General features: G+C 42.9%; 1 protein-coding gene across 1 annotated transcript in view; it reads right to left on the bottom strand.

The window, feature by feature from the left end:
• Positions 1-22,053, bottom strand: part of tnfsf10l (TNF superfamily member 10, like) — a 62,145-nt gene that overhangs the window by 25,223 nt on the left and 14,869 nt on the right. The window contains exon 2 of the mRNA XM_023422688.2: positions 9,395-9,544. Within this exon, the coding sequence (XP_023278456.1) occupies positions 9,395-9,544 (150 nt within the window). The remainder of the gene's footprint in view (positions 1-9,394; positions 9,545-22,053) is intronic.

Genomic DNA, 22,053 nt, shown 5'->3' with positions numbered 1-22,053 from the left:
GTTGTTATGGTTACATAATGCTGACCGCCATCTCTTCATCATCGGGGAGTGAGATGACCTCGTTTGACGTGGTTTTGGGCGATGATATAAAGATATAAAATGTAATTAAAGTCATACTTTAATGATGGGCGATCCCACAAATTACTAAGTAATACAAAGTCCAGTATCAGTGATGTCAATAGATACTTTTATTTATCAACCAAAGATAATGTATCACTAAAAGGCTACAGCAGAATTTGTTTTCATTATCATTATTCAGTTTTCTGCACAGTAGGCATTTCTCTTTTTTATTCTCTGTTTATTACTGCATCAGATAACAAATGCATGTAATTTCAGTTTATATTTTTAATAATCTTGTGAATTAATAAAGTTTTAAGTGCAGCAAACACTGGTTGTTCCACTTATCAGATAGAAGAAGTAGCTCGTGTACAGTGGCCTGGATGTGACGGACCGTTGCATGGGCGCACTCATTTCATGTTGGCAGAGTTATTTAAGGATCATCTTAGAACCAAAGTCTCGCCTGCCGAGCTCATGAGTTTTTAAAAATCCATAAAGATAATTAAAAGTTCATGCCTGATAAATTGCAGAGTCATGTGTCTCTGACTCTTTGATTTCAATCAGAGCTTTGTGAGTTGAAGTCCCGTTCCCCTGCAGTTCCAGGGTCACTTCGGTACAATCCATTTCCTTCATGTGTAGATTATTCTTGGACGGTAAAAGGACTGATTTTAAACTGTGCACTTGTAAAACACAAGCTCTTTGATATGGAAAAACAAGAGACAAACAGAGGGAGAGATGAAAGGCACAGACTCTTACTGTGTGATGTCAAAGTAAAACAAGAGCAGATTTGGAGGCTAAGACAAATTATACGAGTCCACAAAAATGTCACTGAGCAGAACCTAACACATCCAAATGCCCGTTTCGTTACAGAACACAGAGCCTGCTGCGTGTCTGTCCACGCCCTGACCAAGACAGCGATCAAAACAGCTGTTCTGCATCACAAGTCAAAGGCCAAATATTTGCTATGACATCAGCGCTTGACATGGAGCAGATTTACTGATACAACACCTACAATACATCAGAGTCGGACAAAGAGAGGCCAGAGGAGCATTGTTCCTCTACAGGAACTGACCTCTGATAAGAAATAACTCACTGCGGCGTGACGGGGTCAACAGTCAACGGTAAAACCGCTTCTTCTGCTTTTCATTATTGTTATTATATAATTTAAAAATCATACAACAAGATAATAAACCTGTTCTCAGTTTGTGAACTTTCAGTATTTTATTCTTCACCATGAAAATTGTTGTTCGACAGAACAAATCCAACTCCAGGGATTCAAACTTTCAACCCTATCACATGCTCTTCATTAGCTACCCAGTTGCCACGGAGATGGGTCTCATGTTCATTTCTGACCCTGGCAAATATCAGTTGACAGTCGCAGTTAACCGAGTTCACGTCATCCATTGATGAAGATCAAGGTCGGCTGATCTCGCATGCAGAGGTGCACTTTTAGGAGGATCCCCCAGGGGGAAAAGGGGGGCCCCCCCCCCACCCCCCTTCAGTGGGGCCCCTGATGATGTGAGCAGCAACTAGCATCTGCTGATAGCCTGCATGTGAGGCGTTTAGGGGACATCTGTAAATTGTAGCTACAGGAAGTAAACTGGATTACACTGTGTCCATCTGAAGTGCATGAGTCTCTGCATGCACATCTGTCACACACTGTGCCACAATTATCACCACAAGCAAATTCTCAGCCTTTAAAAAAATAAATAAATAAAAAGTCATGATGGTTTTCTTCTACAGGGGAGAAAAAAAATCCATCCATCCATCCGTTAACTCTTCTCCTTTTGAGGGTCGCAAGGAAGAGAAAAAAATCTTACTTAGCAAATCTGTAGATCTACAAGCGGGTGTGGTTTGGGTTTCACTTGCTATTTCTAAGCCTCGTCAACCCTGGCCTCCCTAAAACGAAAGGTAAATCCCTTTCCTGTAATTGGCTGAAGGTGAACGAGTGCATGGGGAGCTGGTGTTGACCCTTCGACCTAAACCGGAGGAAGGAAAGTCATTCCTCTCCAAAGAAAATAACTGCTACCCAGCCACTGTAGCATCTAGTCTGCAGTGCATGTGCTAAAATAGAGCAAACCGCCGTCTCTGCTCATGCACGCAGCCGTTATTGACCACGCTGGTCTTTAAGTTAGAGTGGCGGTAAAGACACGCAACAGCTGAGACGCAGGAGAGAACGTTCGAGCGAGCGCATGTGTGAATTCCTGCCCTGGATGTGTTAACCCTGACCCCGTCTGCGAGGGTGATCCATCACCGCGACTGAAAGCTGCGAGCCGACGCATTGGCAACTTTTCTCAGCAGGTGCAGACGTTTCAGCGCTGCCTCTTTAACCAAGCACAGCGGGGTGCAGCGGAGGAGGAAAGTTACTCCGGCCTCCACTGGGGGGGGGGTGAGAGCTTAAGACTCGAAATATCTCAGCTTAGTCACACACATGCCATAAAATCCTCCTGCGCTGTATCTCCCCTCTCATCCTCCCTTTCCTCTCCCCTGCTGGTCTCCAGCCTCTTGCACTTTCCCCCGTCTCTCTTTAAATCATCCACACGGCAGCGTGTGCATGCAAGATAATACAATAACTTTACATCTGCGAGATGGAATGGACATCGCTCGCTGCATGTGTTCATGCAGCAGATTGATGAGCGGGAAAACGAATTCAGACAATTTTAGTATATAAGGCTGCAACATAACAAAATGTATATGAAGGGGAAGGGGTCTGAATACTTTATGAATGCATCGTATATGTCAGAGTCTATTCCACATAGTAGCAGAGTATCGAGCCCCGTGGAGCTGAATTCTCCAGGTGGAGAGATTTTAAATCTGTAACAGGAGGAAACTCTTTATCTTTCGCCTCCTGTCGTTTTCTGCTTTTCTTTTCTCTCTTTAGAGAAAGTAAAGTCTATCGATTCTAACGATTGTACATTACAATCTGCTTCTAAATTGATTTCCCACCTTACAGTAGGTCACTGATTTCAGTTCATACCAGAACAGGGTTCGACTCCCAACATGTCAGGTGCTAAAAGATGCAATAAAGTTTCTTTCCCTGCCATGATTATGTAAAAATAAGCCGACTAATCGCTCAATATAATAGATTTAACAAAGTTTCAAGCATCTGCAAATTGATTTTCATACCATAATGAACTGAACTGGAACCAGTTGCTCCTTTATACTGGGTGTAAATTAATTTAAATGCTACTCAACCGTAGTGTTAAGTACATATGACCGCAGCTAATGAATTAAATTTCAAATTAAACCCACCAGTGACATTCTGGATAATTCCTTGGACATATAATTGAATATTTCTTGTACTTTTTAAATAGAGCAATAGAGATTTAGATAGAAAACTGTGATTTTTCTTTTCTTTTTTTTTTAGAAAAGTCAGCTAAACACAATTGAAAGGTCTGTTTCCACTTTTTGTGACATTTGAGAGCCCTATATCAGAGTTACATTTTTATAACATCAACGCTGACATGTTCTTTTTTTTGTTTGTTTGTTTATAAAAGTCACATCAACTCTTTCACAGTTTCCATATGTGAGTTTGATTTTCCACAGCGTGCAGCGGAAATGTCTCAGCTGTGTAAAAAGAAACAGGCCATGACGGATCCACTTTACACCAGGACAGTCTGAAGATGATTTTCATACAATAATGAAACAGTCTGAGAGGAATTGATTCCTAAAGGGGAAATAAACTCAACTGAAATGCTAATAAATACTGAGCAGTAATGTAAAGTGTGTCTGATGTGTAGTGATGAGCTAAAACTAGTGTGGTCCTTTGTATTGTTCATTTCATTTGAACTTTCGGATCATTATGTGGTTTTTAAACAAGCATTTCTTTGAGGTTTAACTCAGCCAATACTATTTTTTTCTTCCACTCCTCCACTCTATAATCAATATCTCATTGTGATATTTTTTTTCTCTCTTGGTTGCTCGCCACATTTTTTGCTCGTTTCTCATCTTTTTCCTGCGTCACCTTTTTTATTCTCCGCTTCCCGCTTCTTCCCCTCCGCGTCTCTCATCTCCTTCCTGTTGTATTTGTTCCCGTCCAGCTGGGTTTGCCAAGCGTCTCCTCCTTCCTACACTCTTTCCACTCTTCACCCCTCCTGTTTCGATCACGCCGCTTCACGCCTTCAGCACCATCTTCATCACGTCATGCCAGCACCGCCACCATCATCATCGTGGCTTTCCTCCCGTCATCCTCTCACGCACATCGTCGTCGGAATCGCTCGCTCACCGGTTCCATTAAACACAGCTCGTATGCGTGTGTGACCCGCAAAAATGGAGTCGCCATGCCAACACATATCATAATACTTTCCAGGAAACAAACTGCGGTCAAGACTGTTGTAATGGCCCTCTTCTTATTACTTTTCCATTCTTCTCCGTCCACCTCGTTTTAATGCTCTGCCCTCCTCAGACTCATCGCTTGTCATTCTCTGTTTCATGCAACCAGCGTGAGCGGGCGATGCTGAGCGCACATCCAAACCGCATAGTTTAAATCTATCAGTGAAGCAAATCCAAGCATCTGTTTTGGACTTGTTGGACTGTCAGTTATGCGCCAGAAAGTTTGTGTGTGTGTGTGTGTGAGTCAGTGCGAGTGAACTCTGTCTTATTGCAGAACGGTTAGGCTTTTTACACTTATGAGGATAGCTAAAACGTTTATACACCTGACGTCTAAATCCAAAATCAGTTACCCGGCAGTCTTCATACCATCTGCCTTCATTTCCATCTCCACTTGAACGGACACGGATCGCTGTGTCATGATTCTGTCCGTCGCATTTAGACTTATTGCAGAAGAGCAGTGATTTGCAATAAGGAGCCGCAATCAGCGTTTTCCTCCGGACACCTGTTGGCTGCAACAGCTGTGATGCCAACGAGCCGACGAGCCAACGAGCCGACGAGCCAACGAGCCGACCGTAACAAGTGGCTGTGGTCAGACCTGACCTATATCTGACCTCAGGAATGCTGTTCGTTACCAGCTGTGACAGCACGGCTGGGATTGTTTTCAAGAGAGAGAGAGAGAGAGAGAGAGAGAGACAGAGAGAGAGAGAGAGAGAGATAGCATCACACCTGTGAAAGATACAGTCAACAAAGCACTTTGAAAACGGGTGTGGTGCCGAGATCCAGATCAACTTCTGGTCTGAGCGTCACAGCTTCTCTCTCTCCTCTGGAAAAGATGCTCCATTTAACATAAACACAATGGAGGTCAGTGATTGGTCAATGGTTGGCCTGTTCACAGTTAATCCACGTCTTTGTCTGGCTCGTGATTGGTCAACTGATATGCTCCAATTGGGGAGCGACCGTGGGCGTCTACGTCATCGTTTCCAAATGGAAACCCCCCCAGAGTTTTTCAAACTAAAACGGGGTCAGCGGCGTTTCCCAAAGTCTCTGTCTCCGCTCACCAGTGAGGCTCAGCAGAGGGAAAACCACCTCGCAGAGAGTTTGGCGCTCGGCGGTTATTTCAACGGCCAATCCGGTGATTCGTGTGATTTACGGCGTCTGCAGGTGAATCAATTAGCGGAGGAAAACTGCCTCTGAGAGCTCCCCCCCTGCTGCCAGACAGCTTATCACACGGAGGGATGAGGCTCGTTTTCTCTCACTTTTCTTTTTAATTAATAAGCATTTCAGGGTGTGAATGTTGCGTGTAGATTAGGTTTAAGTTCATATTTAAGTGTCATATTTCTCTGATGAGGAACATAAAGGACATGATGTCTCTGCCCTGAAAGGTAGTTAATTACTACATAAAACCAAAGTGATTCACGCTGCTAACCAACCTCAGCATTCATCTGCACAGCATTTCTTTACAGTGCATTGCAGGCTTGTTGGAAAATCTGGACCTCCAGTACTGTCACTGAAGCATTTTAGGAAAGAGATGGATGGCGCCTGTTTGTTCTGCCAGCTCAATTTCAACCACCATTTTCCGCTTTTTGGCTTTTTTCTTTTCTTTTCTTTTCTTTTCTTGTTTTTTTTTTTAAACTTAATCCATTGACGCAATTTGACAAAGAACACAACACAGTAACAAACAGCACACAGTGCAAACCGCCATGTTGAACTGTTTACCGGAGCAGATAGAGGTTACAATGCCTTTTTCTTCTTCTTCTTATTCTTCTTCTTCTTCTTTTTCCCCAAAACCCAAAGTGCTGACAGAGAAATTAAAATTAAAAATTGGATTGGCCCTGGTGACGAGAGCGTCCGCATGTGACAATGTTTGGAAAATGAGCGACGCTGGATGTAAATTTTGTTTGGACGTGCGCCGTCAACAGTTTCATGCACGTTCTCACTGTATAAACCCATTTGCGCTGGAGAGGAGAAAAACTAAACATTCCTGTTCCTGTCCACTGAAGACCACGGGGGCATGGAGCAGCACTCTCCGATTGTATCATACAAGTCGAGCAGAGAGAGAGAGACAGAGACAGAGAGAGAGAGAGAGAGAGAGGTAGCCTTGAAGAAAAAGGACGAGAGGCTTAAGAAAAGGTTGTTTGTGTGGAGGCGGGCTGAGTGGGCAGGAGATGCTGTAAGAGGGAGAAGTCCTTTTTGGAATATGTCTCCGAGCAGATGACTTATATCGCCGGAGCGTCTCTGTGGGTTTATGAATGACTGCATGTGGGTGTGTGTGTGTGTGTGTGTGTGTGTGTGTGTGTGTGTGTGTGTGTGTGTGAGAGAGACGGGGGATTCATTTAACCACAGCTTCCCGGAGTCGTTGGTAATTTCATGCTGATTCAACATATGTACTGACCCTACTGTGTGTCAGTCACAATCGTAATGTGACCGACTTGTGTTTGTCTAGCGTTCGTTCCTATCTTATGTGTGAGCGTTTCTCCGGCCATGTGACTCAAAAACGTTTAGACCCACAGGAAACCGCAGACGCTAATGATAGCACAAGTACTGTTGTACCACCTGATCAGATCCCTCCAATCGGGGGGGGGCCGAGTGATACCAGGTGTTCATGAACCTGAACTCGGCTGAAACAGATGTCTACAGTTCTACAGCTCAGTCTGATGAGTCATCTTTAATTCAGCACGTAAAAGATTAGTTAGATTAGTAAACTGCGATATTACATTTCATTTGTAGACAACTGAAACTGGAGTTGTACAGTAGAGATACAGTATGTTGAATTTGAGTTGTTAGTAGTCTCAGTATCTCTACAAAGTGAACAGACATATTTAAGTCATGGTTCAACAGTGACTCTTTGCTCTCTTGCTAACAGATGGACAGCTGAGTGTTAGCTTAGCTTAGCTTAGCAGAAAGACTGCAAAGGGGGCAAGTTCTTTAACACTTTGTCTTGCTTGTTTAATCCGTACATTTCGCCTTTTTACAGGACTCAAGCTTTTATGTATTTTCTTGCTAGTTGAGGCTGATGATGGGAACTTTGTTTGCTGTGGAAAAGGAGTCGGTGAATGAGAGTAAACACAGCTAAACAGACAGCTGGAATCAGCTTCTCCTGGTCTTTATGTCAGTGGGCATGACTCAGTCTCTTAAAAATAGCAGCAGATGATAAAACTCAAACGCATCTCTCCCACACATGTAGTGAAGTCGCTGGTTTGGCAGGATTGGGGATTGCTCAAGACTCGTTTGTATCATCCCTGAGGTGACGCAGCGACAGCTGTAAGTGGGCGCTTGTGTTTATTTACTTGAACATTTTTTGACTGAAGTCTGGCACAGGATCATCAGGGCATCAGATTCAACGATGAAGCCGATAAAAGTCAAGTAGGTTTGGCATGCAAACACACACACACACACACACAAAGCCAGAGGTGTTTTTGTAAATGTGTGTGTGTGCTAACGTGCCTAATAACGCCCAGGGGTGCAAAACTTTCAAGTTCAGACTCATGCTGGTGCTCGTAAAAGTGAACTTGTAGCACAACAGTGTTTACGCTCTGTATTCTGACAATGTGTGAGGAATACAGATGCACAGGTACACACAGTTAATTAGTTTTATGTTGCTTTTCCTGCATCAGAAAGTCATGTTTATATTTGCACACGCTCTCGCAGGCAGCAGGGTCAAAGGTCGAGCTTGGCCGCATTGCCGTAAACACTAAACACAACACCGCCGCCGCCGCCGCTGCCTACGTCTCCACAGATGCTAAAAATAAAGGAAACGAAGCCAAATATAAAAATCTGTCCGTAGAGAACAAGTTGAGTTGTCGGTCAACATTCAGTGTGTCAGGTACAAAGTGACACAAATGAGCTGCCTCACTTGTAGCTCTCTCATTTCCGATACTAATAACACTTGTCCTCCACTCAATCCGTCACGGGTTACAGTACGTTTCCAAGACACATTCATATGATTAATACTTACTGTCTTATTATTTATTTTACTGTTGTTTTAAGGAAACATTTGAGTTCATGGCTGGAAATTACCAGTAGATGATTGTAGTGAAAAACATTACTATTACTGAATATATAGTATAATTATTATTAACAGCAATGTGATGTTTTTAAAGATAAAAGAAATTGTACCAGCTGCAAACAACTTTCTATAGGCCGTCGGAACAGTTCAGAGTAAAACCCCCACCCGTATAAAATACAGGGTATAATGAGCGTTACTCCCTCACAGCTGATGGCTTCTCCATTACAATGACAAATCACGGCTAATTAGTCCCACCCAGAGGTTTCTCTCCCCACAGATGTTTCTCAGCTCACTGTGACTGAGCAGATTCCTCCGCTGAAACCAGCCTCCATCTGGTCCCTAACCCAGGGTCAGCAGAGCGGCCAAACAGGCTTCATGAAAGGTTAATATAATTTGGTGTGTGTGTGTGTGTGTGTGGGTGTGTGTGTGTGTGGGTGGGTGGGGGTAATAATTACAGTCTGGATTTTATCGGTTCACATAGAGGAGATATAAAGTGGATAATTGAGAATGTAGGAGTGGTATTTGCTTGGCAGCCGTGCCTTTAATTGACCTTTGGTTCTGTAAAACGTACATTTAAAATATTTTCTTATCCCCCTATTTTCTAAACTATGAACTGATTTTTTGGTTCTGATCCACAAAACATCTCCAATAAACTCCATCTTTCCATCAACTACTACACCGGTGTAAAGAAATACTCAAATGCTCCTTTAATATTTCATTCATGCGAGTGTGCGTGAGAGTTTCCGCCCAAAAATAATGTCCATCACAGGAAAACTATTAAAACCACTTTCTTGGAGACTGGACTTAAACCAAAACCAATATTCAAATCATGTCGAAGTTATTAACTATTAAAAGCCATTTACAAAATAATCATATTTTAAGAGATTCAATCATAAATCGGTAATTACTGTGTCGGGTTTCATTCTTTAAAACTAATATATGAGGATTTGTAATGTGTTTACTGTGCTTATCCTCAACGTCAGCGGTTTGTTTTCTTACCTTAGAGATGTATGCTTTGATGCCTTCGGCCAGTTTGATGCAGGGCTCTCCAAAGAGCTGGGCCAGCTGGTCCGGGATGTCCTGGTCCTTATCCAGAGCATTGAGTAAACTCAGGCACTTCAGCTCCTCTGTGACGCCCTGGCTACGCACCTACAGGACAAACACACATGGAGCAGGGACTTAGATGCTGACATATAGCCAGGGAGGTTTAATGTACATATATAAACAAGTGTCATAACAATAAATACAATAAACAGACACATAGAGACAGATTCTGGGTAAATGATCCAGTCGGAGAATGAAAAAACTTTGGTCAACTGACTGAAACACCTTGAGAAAACCGACATTGGGCTCAACAATCTCACATTAATCTTGACATGACGTGTCAAATAATAAAAACTGAAACAAGCTGAGACCAAATGTAGCTGAAACATGTTGGCCCCACACAGAGGGCTGGGTCTCTCATCTGAAACACAACTTCTTATGTAACTGGATGCATGCGTGGTTGCACTGAAAGCTTTCTCCTGGAGTGAACCGAGCTGGCACACGTGTACGTATGCGGCGCGTTTCATATCGAGACATCTAATAAGAGACGATTAAATGAACAGTTCCTGTGGGGCCAAAAGGGGAAACTGTTTCTTTTCCCTTTTGCCACGCCTCCTGTTTGGCAGCAACTTCCATCTAAATAAGAAATGCTTTTTCTGTAATTTTGGTCAGCACGGGTCGAATAAGACATGTTTGGGAACTGAAGGCTTTCAGGCTGTGGAGTTGTGTGTGTGTGTGTGTGTGTGTGTGTGTGTGTGTGTGTGTGTGTGTGTCTGTGTATCCTTCAGGGAGGTTGTCAGCGTCACGGTCTGAAAGACCCGCTAATGACTCTATAACAAGCACTGATGAGCAGAGAGAGATTACAGCGCTGCACTCCTTCACTCCTGTTCTTTATTTGTGTTCATTTCTTTCTGCTTCACCCCCGTTTTCTAATGAAGCCCATTCCTTTTGTTTTCTCTCTCTCTCTCGCTCTGTGGTTTCTATTCTTTTTCTCTCTTTACTGCTTTCTTTGCCATCCCACTTTCCTTCCCCTTTCTTTCTCAGCCTCTTTTTCTCTTTCCTCTGTGATACAGTTCATGTTGATGCAAGAGCAGATCTCCCTGTTCCTAGTCAAGATAGCAGTGTGTGTGTGTGTGTGTGTGTGTGTAACTGGATGTGTGTGTGTGTGTGTAAATTAGTTCAAACCAAGCGGGAAGGACAGGGCATTTACGGGAAAAGAAACGGGGCCACATCTCAACAGTCTCAACATGTTGCCCGGTCCTGAAAAGCATGACTCACGTCTTAAATGGCTTGACATTCGCGGACGAAACATAATGAGTCTAATTCGATACACATGTCATTATTCCAGTCGGTGCACATTGGAGGCCTTTAATATAAAATGAGGTCAAATTTTTTTTGCAGAGTGCATAAAGAACTTTTACATCCTCCAAAACCCTAAAAACGGTGTCAGTAAACTACACACAACGTGCTCAGGCATAAATCTAAAACTGTATTCAATGCTTTTTAGCCATTATTTTGGCAAGTACTTTTTCCTGTGGGCAGCAACTAGCTTGTCCCTAAGTGGCATACTTGAATAAATGCACTGAGTGCCAGTGACTTGGCTTAAAAACCTGTTGCTTTGGCCACGCATATTCACGTATTGTTCATTGTCTTTCGGCATGGCGATGAGAGAAGAGGAAGCACAGTAGGTTGCCATAGATCATCTGCATACAATCAGGACACATCCACAGCAAAAACTGCTGACAGTGAAGTCTGGGCAGAGACAGTTGGACTGTTGTGAGGGAGCGTGTGATGACAGCTACCACTGTCAGAAGTGTTGGGGAGGTTCACACATGCATGACTGGATCTGAGCTCGCGCGGCGCAGCGAAAGTCGGCCTCGTTTCTTCCTGGCGCCTCTGCCAAAACACACTCCCTGCTTTCGGTGGTTCTGGTTGAAGGATTGATTGTTATTGAGGAGTGTCTTTTGTATATGAGAATGAAAGGTTGGGTTTTACGGGGCATGCATGCATGCATACATGTGTGTGTGTGTGTGTGTGTCCATTAAGATTTGACAGGGCTAATAGGGAGTGTTTGATCCATTATGGGAAACAGTCCTGTCCATGCTAGCGAGCAGATAAAGCTGAAAACAAGAAAAAGAAAAAAAACTCTTCTGCTCCATTAGTGCACGGAGACGAGGCCAGAGGCTAAATCAAGCTATGCACACAAGCATTATCACCACCTTAATGTACTCTGCTTTCTCTTGGTTTAAAGTGCATGGGGAAACTTCTCCCCGAGCAGGAGATAATTCAATTTCAGAGATAGATCCAGATATCGTGCAATATACAGTCATAAAACTATATATCCACTTCCTGTTTCAGCTCAGTCCAGGTTTCTTTGGATTAAACACTTGCTGCTGTTTTCTATTTCACTCCTAAAATTTGATTTTGTACTTCCTCTGCTCGGAGGGTTTTCCTGCCAGTTTTGGAACTAGTCGTCCAAATAAGTCAAATCTACATTATATCACTCAACAGGATTTTAGTAGTTATATAATATTTAAAAAAATGCCATTCTGGGTGTTTTTAATCCCAGAATGTGTGTTTGAATCATAGTTAAGCATGTTAGCATGCTAGCATTTGCTAATTAGCACTGGACACAAAATAAAGTGGAGGCTAAAAATAAATCACATGCTTGTGTTTCTTCTGGTCCGGCATACTCCCAGTTCCACGGCCCCAGTCTGGCCCATGCACAGCATGATTATCATATGCTACTTCCACATCTGGTCCAATTTCTGGCACACACACAGAAAATCCTCTGGGCTGTTAGCCACCACCAGAAGATAACTGCCGGAATCTGCCCAGATGTGGAAGTATATGGGCCAAACTCAGACCGAGGGCCCAGGCCAGAAGTTTCATTCTGCTGTCTGGGATTGGACGAGGTCAAATTCTGACCTGATGTTGGCGCTAGATCAAAAGTAAGGGGAATCACCACAGTCATCCAGGTTCATCCTCTATGGACCGTGAATGTCCCGCACAGCATTTCATGGCAATCCAATAGATGTTAAGATATTCCAGTCTAGACCGAAGCGATGGTCCAACCGATCAACAGACCAACACGCTCCAGGCCTGTTTGGGTTTTATCACTCTGAACTTGCTACTGAGAGAATTAAAGGTCAGATAAACTTGTTTTTTATGTCAGGATTAGTGTTCACTCTTCTCTCAGAAGCTATTTCTGCATTGAAATGTAACTGCTCTCCTCTACACTGAACAGTCTGGCCGGCTCTGTTAGCACCAGCGCCGACGGAACCAAGCTGCTTCTTCCTCCTTCCAAGTTTGGTCTCCTAAAATGGACTTTTCCTCCATTTCTTATACACTTTCCTCATTCTACCATTTGCTGCGAGCCAAACTGTGCAGCTCTGTTGGCTTGTTGTATCAGTGTAATTCGCCTCTCATTCCTCTCACATGACTATTCTGTTACATCGCCCTGTCATTGATTTGCATTATAACAATATTCTTTTCTCCTTTTGAGGTCAAGGAACTGAAATCAGATCTTCGTTTGAGTGATTTTATCAGCTTTTTTCCTGCGCTCATTGTGTTTCTGGTTGAGCAAAAACTGTTGGACAGCAGAGAGGAAAATGTGAGGGGATTTTCTAGGCCAGTATAGACATGCATGCCTCCAGAGATATGGGGGGGGGCGACTCAGCCTCGACATCCTTACCATGCAACTGGAACTGCCCCTTTTTTTTTTTAAAGATGAACAAGAAGACGCCTTCTCCTGAGTGCTCCTCTGACAGTAGTTACTCTCTGCCAAATCCACAGTGTTTTTTGCCAAATCCCAAAATTGCAAAACCATTAGCTATCATTTCAGGAACAAGTTACACTGATTATTGAACGTTAACAAATCAGTAAGACTGACATGAAGTCAGTTTTGGGTCTTCAAGGTGAAAAACCTCATGTCGACTTTGTGTTGCAATAGAAGTGAAATCTGACAGAGATTTGATTAATTACTTTTAATTCCCAAACGAAGGTCTGAAGAGGATCATTGTCTTAGTAGAACTGTAGCCCCTCGATCTGCTTTGCAGTTGAGCCGCTCTTCTTTAATAAAAAAATATACCAAACTCCTCTCACAGGGACTATTTCCTTTTTTGGCAAGTGACTCTTAAATGCTGGTCCCTGTGCACACGTCCCCTGAGCGACATATTTTGTCAGTGCGTTGACATCGATGACTCGTCCTTCCCATGGCTCTTAAACAATGAGGCCGCCCGGCCCGGTCGAGCGGCCAAACGCAGGCTAACACATGCTAAAAACATTCGTGACACACGAGATCTGATGTAACTCTCTGTTGTATTGTTAAACTAAGTTGAATAACTATGCATGATCTTGGCTCAGGTGTCAAAGGAAAAAGGGGAGTGGGTGAGTGTGTCTGTAAATATGATTTTCACCGGGCGTTATCAGTGACAGATGTTTGGTCACGACACCTCCACATCTCCACATCAGCACTATACACATAGGATGAGCTGAATTTCAACATATTTGGCTCAGAATTATTTCTGTTTATCCGGTGACAGAACAGAAGCTTTCAGGTGATGAGAGGCGACAAGTGGTCATACCTGAACATCAAAATACGTGGATTATCATAGCCGTCCACAACACAACACGTCTCTGTTGTAGTTAAGTTTATGTAGCTGAAGGTGTGTGGTAATGTCAGTTAAAGGTTACTGTTATGGCATCATCATGCGAACTGTGATTTCCGGTGTAAAGTCCTGGCGGCTAAAGCAACATGCTGCATTCAGGCTTGCTAATAATCAATCATCAGTATCCGAATGACCACAACACGTCACTTTTTAATAGTAAATAGTTTGAACGAACAACATATCCTGATGTTTTTCTTACAAAGACAGTTGGGATTTTTCATTATTGTTAGTAAGCTAATCACAAACTTTGGTTTTTTTGTTAGCTAACAGGCTAGTCTGCTAGCTAGCAAAACCATTCTGCTAGCTAGCAAAAAACCAAAGAAGTGGCTACACCTGGTAGCTAACGTCAGCTAAAGTGACTTTTCTCCTTTTTTTAAAATTAAACAAACAACATGAAGAAGACTTTCAAGGAAAAAAGGGCCTGTATCTGTGGATGACACCAGTGATACCAGAGGACATGCTGTGTTTAGGTGTGTGAAAAAGTAAATCCCACAAGACCAGAACTAAAGACAATTAGCTGTGCGTTGGTTATATAAATGTGAATCAAATCTAACTTCAAACCGACTGAATTCAAGTCCTTTGACCTCAAACACATTTTAGTTCAGGCTGAAATTTGCTACAAATTTGTGGGATTGAGCTTCAAAAGCCTTTTTAGTGGCTTTTCATGATTTAAATAATTACCTTGCTAATTTTAGACTTAATGCTCTTGCACTGCTTCCTGTGTTGACATCATTTAATACTCAGTTCATTCAATATTGACAGAAACCTCAAAACCCAGCCATACTTAGCAGAATTGTTCCTTTAAAATATAATAAATGATAAATTTACAGAGAGATTCCGCTGCATGTTTACATCCTAGAAATCTGTTTTTCTTTCCAGATTAGATTCTTTAGTGACGCAACTGCAGAGCGGCTGAAGCCAAAACAGCAAAAGAAAAAAAAAAAAGATTAGAAAATCTTTCTCAGACTGTCATAAAGTTATTTCAGGGTTTTCAACCTGAACTTGAGTAATTTATAGCTAACTACTGTTCTCCAGATACAAGGGCTAAACTGGGATAGTCCCTGTTGGTCTGCTTTTGGAAATCATCATCGCTGAAGCGAGAGGAAACACACACACACACACACACATATTTTTGAGTGATCAATGCGCTTTTTATCCCTCCTCAGCCAGAGGACATGTGGTCTCTCATGGCTGTCCATTTGAATTGGATGACTGGGCTCCAGAGAGAGAGAGAGAGAGAGAGACAGAGAGAGAGAGAGAGAGAGAGACAGGGAGAGAGAGAGAGAGAGAGAGACAGGGAGAGGAAGGGTCCAGGCTGACATAGCTCCTGTGATCCTGATTCCGATTCTCTCAGGAAGCAGCGAACAATGCTTCACTGTTCCCTCCCTGTGTGTGTGTGTGTGTGTGTGTGTGTGTGTGTGTGTGATTGAGTGCATGGACATATGTATTGTGTGTGTGTATCTGTGTGTGTGGCCTGCCCTCAGTGTGTATGAGAGTGACTGTGTGTGTGTGTTTGGCTGGCCCACGATGGACACCAAACCCTGAAAAGAATATCTCAGAGGGCCACTTGGAAACCTGGCTAGAATTGTGTGTGTGTGTGTGTGTGTGTGTGTGTGTGTGTGTGTGTGTGTGTGTGTGTGTGTGTTGGTCTGGGAGTTCCTTGGCAGACCAAAACTCTCATTTGAAGGGATTAGGAAGAGGAGAAGGCGACCACGTAACTCAAATCCAGCAGGCCAGAGATCTGGACCAAGAGTGTGTGTGTGTGTGTGTGTGTGTGTGTGTGTGTGTGTGTGTGTGTGTTGGGGGATGAACAGTGAACACAGAGGCAAAAGACAGGCAGAGAGTTGGCTGTATATCAGTACACTTTCTCTGCTTTGCAGCGAAACAGATAAGACAGATAGTAGGGTGAAATAACAGCTGAGACCTCGCTTGCTTTGGCACTGCAGCATAAATCACATTACCCAAACACAGAGGCAGGGAGCTACACAAGTACAGAGGTCAAATACAAAAACACTGAGCGTACGGCACGGTGGAACCAGCTTCATCATGTTGAGTTATACCCCTGCTTAGTAAACCGCCACCCATGCATTAGGCGTCTGAAGGAGTGAAGCATTCTAGCCGGTTTTCAGAGACATGCATCATTGCAAATTATCATCGAGCTTGTGTGGGACGTGTCGTCAGAGTGAAAGAGTAACAGAGAAAAAAACGGCTTTTGCAAAGGTGTGTAATGTTTTAACTTATAACTTAAACAATCAAACAGCTGCAGTTCTTCACTGAGGAAATGATGGCGGGTATTGTTACTGTAGAGCACCTGCATGGGTGGAACTGTTGAGGCGCTGATTGAACTTCTTCTCCCCTGAAGGCGATTTCATGCTACACAATCTCTCCTCTCCAGAACCAAACTGACAACATACATAGCTCCTCAACAGGGTTTTTTTACCTCCAGCTGCTAAAAGTTTGCTGTTGCTAAGTTGCAACAACAGCCGTCGCTTTCTGATCTAGTTTTTGGCTATGTCACAATAAAAGACTTTCCTCTGCCTTCAAATTAAAATACACTTGATTGTGAAGCATACGTATGCAGGAAGTGGTGCAGTGTCAGCAAAATCTTTATGCATCAAAATTACCTCAAAGCTGCAAATGAATTAAATAGATTATGAGGAGATTAATTAATGACTTGATCAGCACCCACTCAGTTAGGTTGGGGTTAAGAACATCATCTTTCTAGGTAGTTACCATCTGTAAAAAAAACCCCAAAAAACAGCTTCTGTTCTGGATGTCAAAGGAATTTAAATATTATTCTTGGCCGAGTAGTTACAGCAAAAGGAAACAAACAAGCAAGAAATGGGTAAACATGAACACGATGTCACGCTGAATGTATGAACTTAAAAGAAACACAAACATTCAGACTGATTATCGAGCTTATCGTTGATTCCCCACAGACAAACGCTGGAGCCCGGACACATGGAAAACAAAAGCAGTGGTAACAAACCGACGTCTATAAATGGTTTCATTAATTTACAAACAGCCTCATAATGTTGTTTTTTTGTTTTTTTTTGTGTTGCAGAGCTGAGATTAGCAGTCATGGTGTTGGAAATAATGAGACCTGTTGAAAAATATATGCAGAACTAATTTAGAGGAGGTCTTATAACAGTCATAAACACCCAGTGCATTGTATTTATTATGAGGTAGGGTGTGCTGGTGATTTATTACCTTAAGTAACAGCTATTTGACTGTTAAGACGAGTCTTTGGCAAAGTCCGTTTGGCTCTTCATCTGCGCTCAGATATTTGCACTCTGACTCTCTGCTGTAAAAACTGGCCCAAAGCGATCGTTAAAAGCTGCATTGCTTAAACTAGGAGTCGTACAGTATGTTTGCAAGGTAACAGTGTGCAGTGTGTGTGTGCAAGTTTTTACGCATGCACGTGTGTGTTTATGTACTTTTAAGTGCGTGTGCATGCATGGGTTTATATTCATGATTTTTGAAGGTATTTAATGTGAATGTATGTGTATGGGTGCAGGTTTATGTGCAGCCCCTGCGTGTGTGTGTGTGTGTGTGTGTGTGTTTCTTTTGGACTTTATCATCCCTTCAGGGCTTCAGTGCATCTGGCAGAAGGCCAGGGTGGTGCCGACATTGACTCATTTGTTTAGAGCAATCCGATTCATCCCCGCTATATGTTTAATGACCAGCAGCCTTCTCAGAGATCAGGAGTTTCTGATTGCCAGCCGTGCACAAAGGTATTTACGAGGAAAAAATAAAGACCATTTTCATTATGAACAGTGAATAAACTGTGAGTTTCTAGCTCACGGGCCAAGGTTTTGTCTGCAGTGAAAAGACGGACACTCCCCCCGCAGGAGGTCTGCCAGACCCCAGCGCACATACAGAACAACTCTCAGCAAAGGATTTAGAAAAGCGGAGCCAAAGGCACAATCATTAGTGGACTGGAGAACAGAAACCGCTGCTTTTAACATGGGTTCCTGCAACCACCAGGCCTCGCCTCACATGCCGGCATCACTGAAGGAATCAAACTGCAGAGTCAAAGGCGAAGACGGAGACATTTTACCAGCTGACACTGTGAAGAATAAAAACACAAAATATCCTCAAATCTCTGTTCATCACGAAGCATGAGGAAGTCCTGGCTCTGGCCTAAAAGTGACTCTACCTCTTCTTTCATTTCTCAGTGACTCACTTCTCCTTTCCTTGAAACGCGGTTCATCTAGGAATGTGTGTTTGGTCTTTATAAATTTCCACAGATAAAAACAGCAGCAGGTTTCTTTATACTGTAGAGATAAGTCTGATGAATTGAAATGAACTGACTCACTCATGCGCCGTGACAGGGAGATATTGTTATTTCCCACCACATTTTAGGTATTTTCTCAACCTTCTCACTCAAAGTGCAAAACAGAAAGAGCCTCAATGGGTTATTATTACTATTACAGGTCTTTGTATCTGATTTCTTTCATCTGTCCTGCTTTAAATTCCTGTGACTAAGCTCTGAAGTAACTGCAAATCAGAATCAAATCAGGGATCAATAAGTTACCATAACAGCGATTAAATCTCAATCACAGAATTGGAATTGCTCAAACGCTCTCTCTTTGAACTCTGACTTTAATGAGCGTGTATTTAGCTGATAGCTTTGACGCAAAAAAAAAAAAGCTGCTCTAATTGCAGCTTTCAGGGTAATTTTAAATTGATGAGGGAAATCTTGATTTTAATCACCCGAACACAATCACAGAACAAGAATTCGTCTCGGTGGCATTGACGTGGACACTTAAGGGCAACTCGAAAGTACGTGCGGATCATGTGAGTATGACAGTGTCATGTATCATGTGCAGAGCTGAGCAGAGCAGACGGACAATGCAGCATATTAAACACTCACTACATTCAAACAATCGGTGATTTATCGCTGCGTTGTTGAGCTGTTTGCAGCTGGATCAGGAGGTACAGGCCTTGTCGGGTGAGTTGGTGTGGAGGGAAGTGCCAGATGTGTTTCAGCTGTAAATGCAACCACTTGGTTTTATGTCACAGAATCGAAACTGTAATCTATAACATGAAACACAGTAAAGATACCATTAAAGGTCCCATGTTTTACTCTTTTCTGGTGTTTTATTTCAAGTTTTGACATTCATAAGAAGATATATTTGTTGTTTTAAAAACCAAAAACCATCTCAGTGTAGTTTTACATCTCCTCTCTCAGGCTTCTCTCTAGAGCTCAAGTAACAACAGGTCGGTGAGCCAATCAGAAGAGAGGAGGCTCTGAGCCTCTCTTCTGATTGGTCAACTGTATTCTGAGTGATCCAATAAAAATACAGCAGATTTCAGGTAAAACACTCAGAGAAACCAAATCCTGGAAGGTTGGACGATGAGTTCAAGGGGGCGGGGCTTGGGGCATGGCTGGAAGTGGTGACTGCTTTGTTGTGACATCACAAAGTTACAGGAAGTCCTGATGGCTCGTTTTAAGGCTCAGTTCCTGAATACAGGCTTTATGTATTTCCCTGTGGACTGAGCGCTTCGATACTGTCACAGTATTAATATAGAACCTAGACCTGCTTTATAATCAAACTACACATGGACATCTACCTTTATACAACATGGGACCTTTAAATACTCAGTCTGTAATAGAGAAGATCGCTTTATTTCCACTCAGTGAGAAGTCATAATTGATCCATTGGACCAAATTAATTTCTGGTGTGAGACACTGGAGTCAAATACAAAGCAAACTCAGAAACTGGAAAAACAACTCCGCAGTTTGACACGCTATGATTTCTCTTTTGGAACTTTAAATCGCAGCCAACAAACCAGATACAAAGTATTTGTTAATGAGCTTAAAGTAGAGATTCTTCCTTCTAGAAAAAGACAAGAAAACCCTCCATATGGTCCACATATTTAAAGAAAATCAATCCAGACCATAGCCTGCTTCTGCTTAGAGACATTAATGACATTACTGGCAGGCAGTCAATTCCTTTGTGTCCAGTTCAGTGTGTGTGAACTATGCTTCAATCAAGAATGCTGCAAGTGATCTAAGGAGTGTGTGTGTGTGCTATAGATACCTCCGTAGGTAATTGTTTTACTCGTGCACTTGTCTGCGAGTGCCAGTGTTCGTAATGGTGTGCACAACCCCACAGCGAGACGCCACTTACCACTCCCAGTCTTTGCGTGTGCAACTTTGACCTCTCTTTGTCAATTTTGCTGTTTTGGATTGCGTCCAGTTTAAATAAGGTTTAAAGACATACAAAAGCTGGGTGGACCTGCCTGCAGATATTCTGGTTGTTTCTTTCTTTCTTTTTAACTTCCTCGTCCCTTAAAACAATTGAGAATGTTACTGCTGAGATAAAAAAAAATAATAAAAAAAAGCTGTTAAGATTAGTCGCGATAAAGACAAAGACTTTATTGTAACTTTATAGGAGTGTGACTTTATCTGAGTTAAGCCCCAATAAAGTTTTGCTCTCGTTAAGTTTCTGGTTCTCGTCATCTGGCCGAGAAGAAAGGGGGAGAGAAAGAAAAATAAAAAAGTAGAGGGAGGATGAAAGAAGTAAAGAAAAGAGCAGGAAGAAGTGAGGACATTCCAGTTTGTCTCTGTCACCTGTGCACACATACCGACGGTAACGGAAGACGAGAAAGAGGAGGAAGCTGCGTTCAGAGAGCGGATCTTTCCAAAATAAGACGGTGCATTCAGGCGAGTCAGTCATTTCCAAGGTTATCACCAGGAAGTTGCTCTCAAATACCAGCAGTGAACTGAACTGGCAAACTGTGCCAGGTGAAAGGTAAATACGTCTCTGAGACGCCGTGTGAACAGCAGCATCCAGGATGGTATCACACTGCTGTGGTCACATGATATTTCCTCACTCTGCAAACACGTGAATCTTTGTCTTGTGAGTCTTCCCAACAATGTGCTGGCAACACAGTGGATGATGGGATTCAACAGCAAAGAAACATTGGTCGGACCCGTTTGGCGCACTATCATTGACATCAGCTGTGGACCCACGATGCAACTGGTGATTTAAAACGAGCTTAATGGCGGCTACGTGGCAACAAATCTAAATGAGGCAAACAGCTGGAGATCATTGTGTAAACCTGACGTCACCTCGGATTATTTAGCTGTAGTTCTCATAAACAGTTACTTTAGCAAAAGCCTGTTTCATGCAATTAAGGCTAAATTCAAGGCTAAATTCGTGACTGGATGATTTCATCGTGGATAAGATTACAGTGAAGAAAATGATGTAGCTGCAAACAAAACTCAGGTTCAATAAAGGCCAACGCTGGACCGAAGGACACGCAGTGATGGAATGAGTGTTAAGCTATGCAGTCTGGGTCTTTGTGCTGCTGCTGCTGCTGCTGTGGGTGGGCAAGGACCAGCATGGGTGGGCAACTGCGTCTGTAAATGTTTTTGTGTGTGTGGAGGTGGTGAGCGAGAGTGACTCAAGCGAGTGGGGCCTTAGCAAGTGTCGGTGAAACTGTAGCTGACGTGTGTTTTCTCTGGTGGGGTCCACACCTCCCCACAAGAATGAAAAACAAGGAACGTGAGCACTTTGGAAAAGTATTATTAGGACGGAGGTTAGAATTAATTTAGGGACGGAGTTAGAGATTTGAAAATAAGGCTGAATAAGACCTTTTTCTTTTTTAATATAACGTCCTCGACCAACAGAAGACAAAAACTGGTGGAGAAAATGAATCTCATTGGACGACCCGATAGCTGAGTGGTTAGGGCGGATACCACGTGAGCAGCGAGCCCCTGGTTCGACTCCTGATTCTCTTCTCTGCATCTCATTCCCTTTCTCTCCATCCATCCATGTGTGTGTGTGTGTTTGTGCTTGACTGACTGCCTGACTTTCAGAAGCTACTGTTCTGGCGGATGAGTAGTTTGTGGTGTCACCAGCGACCACAACAAACACACTGCACTCTCTGCACTTTGAAAAAACACAACTCCCTGGACGGTGAATCATCTCC

The sequence above is a fragment of the Seriola lalandi genome, unplaced genomic scaffold (assembly GCF_002814215.2).
Source record: "Seriola lalandi dorsalis isolate HSWRI2012SDOR001 ecotype SW California unplaced genomic scaffold, Sedor1 jcf7180002054684, whole genome shotgun sequence".
Classification (NCBI taxonomy): domain Eukaryota; kingdom Metazoa; phylum Chordata; class Actinopteri; order Carangiformes; family Carangidae; genus Seriola; species Seriola lalandi.
This window is presented reverse-complemented; position numbering and strand designations above follow the sequence as displayed.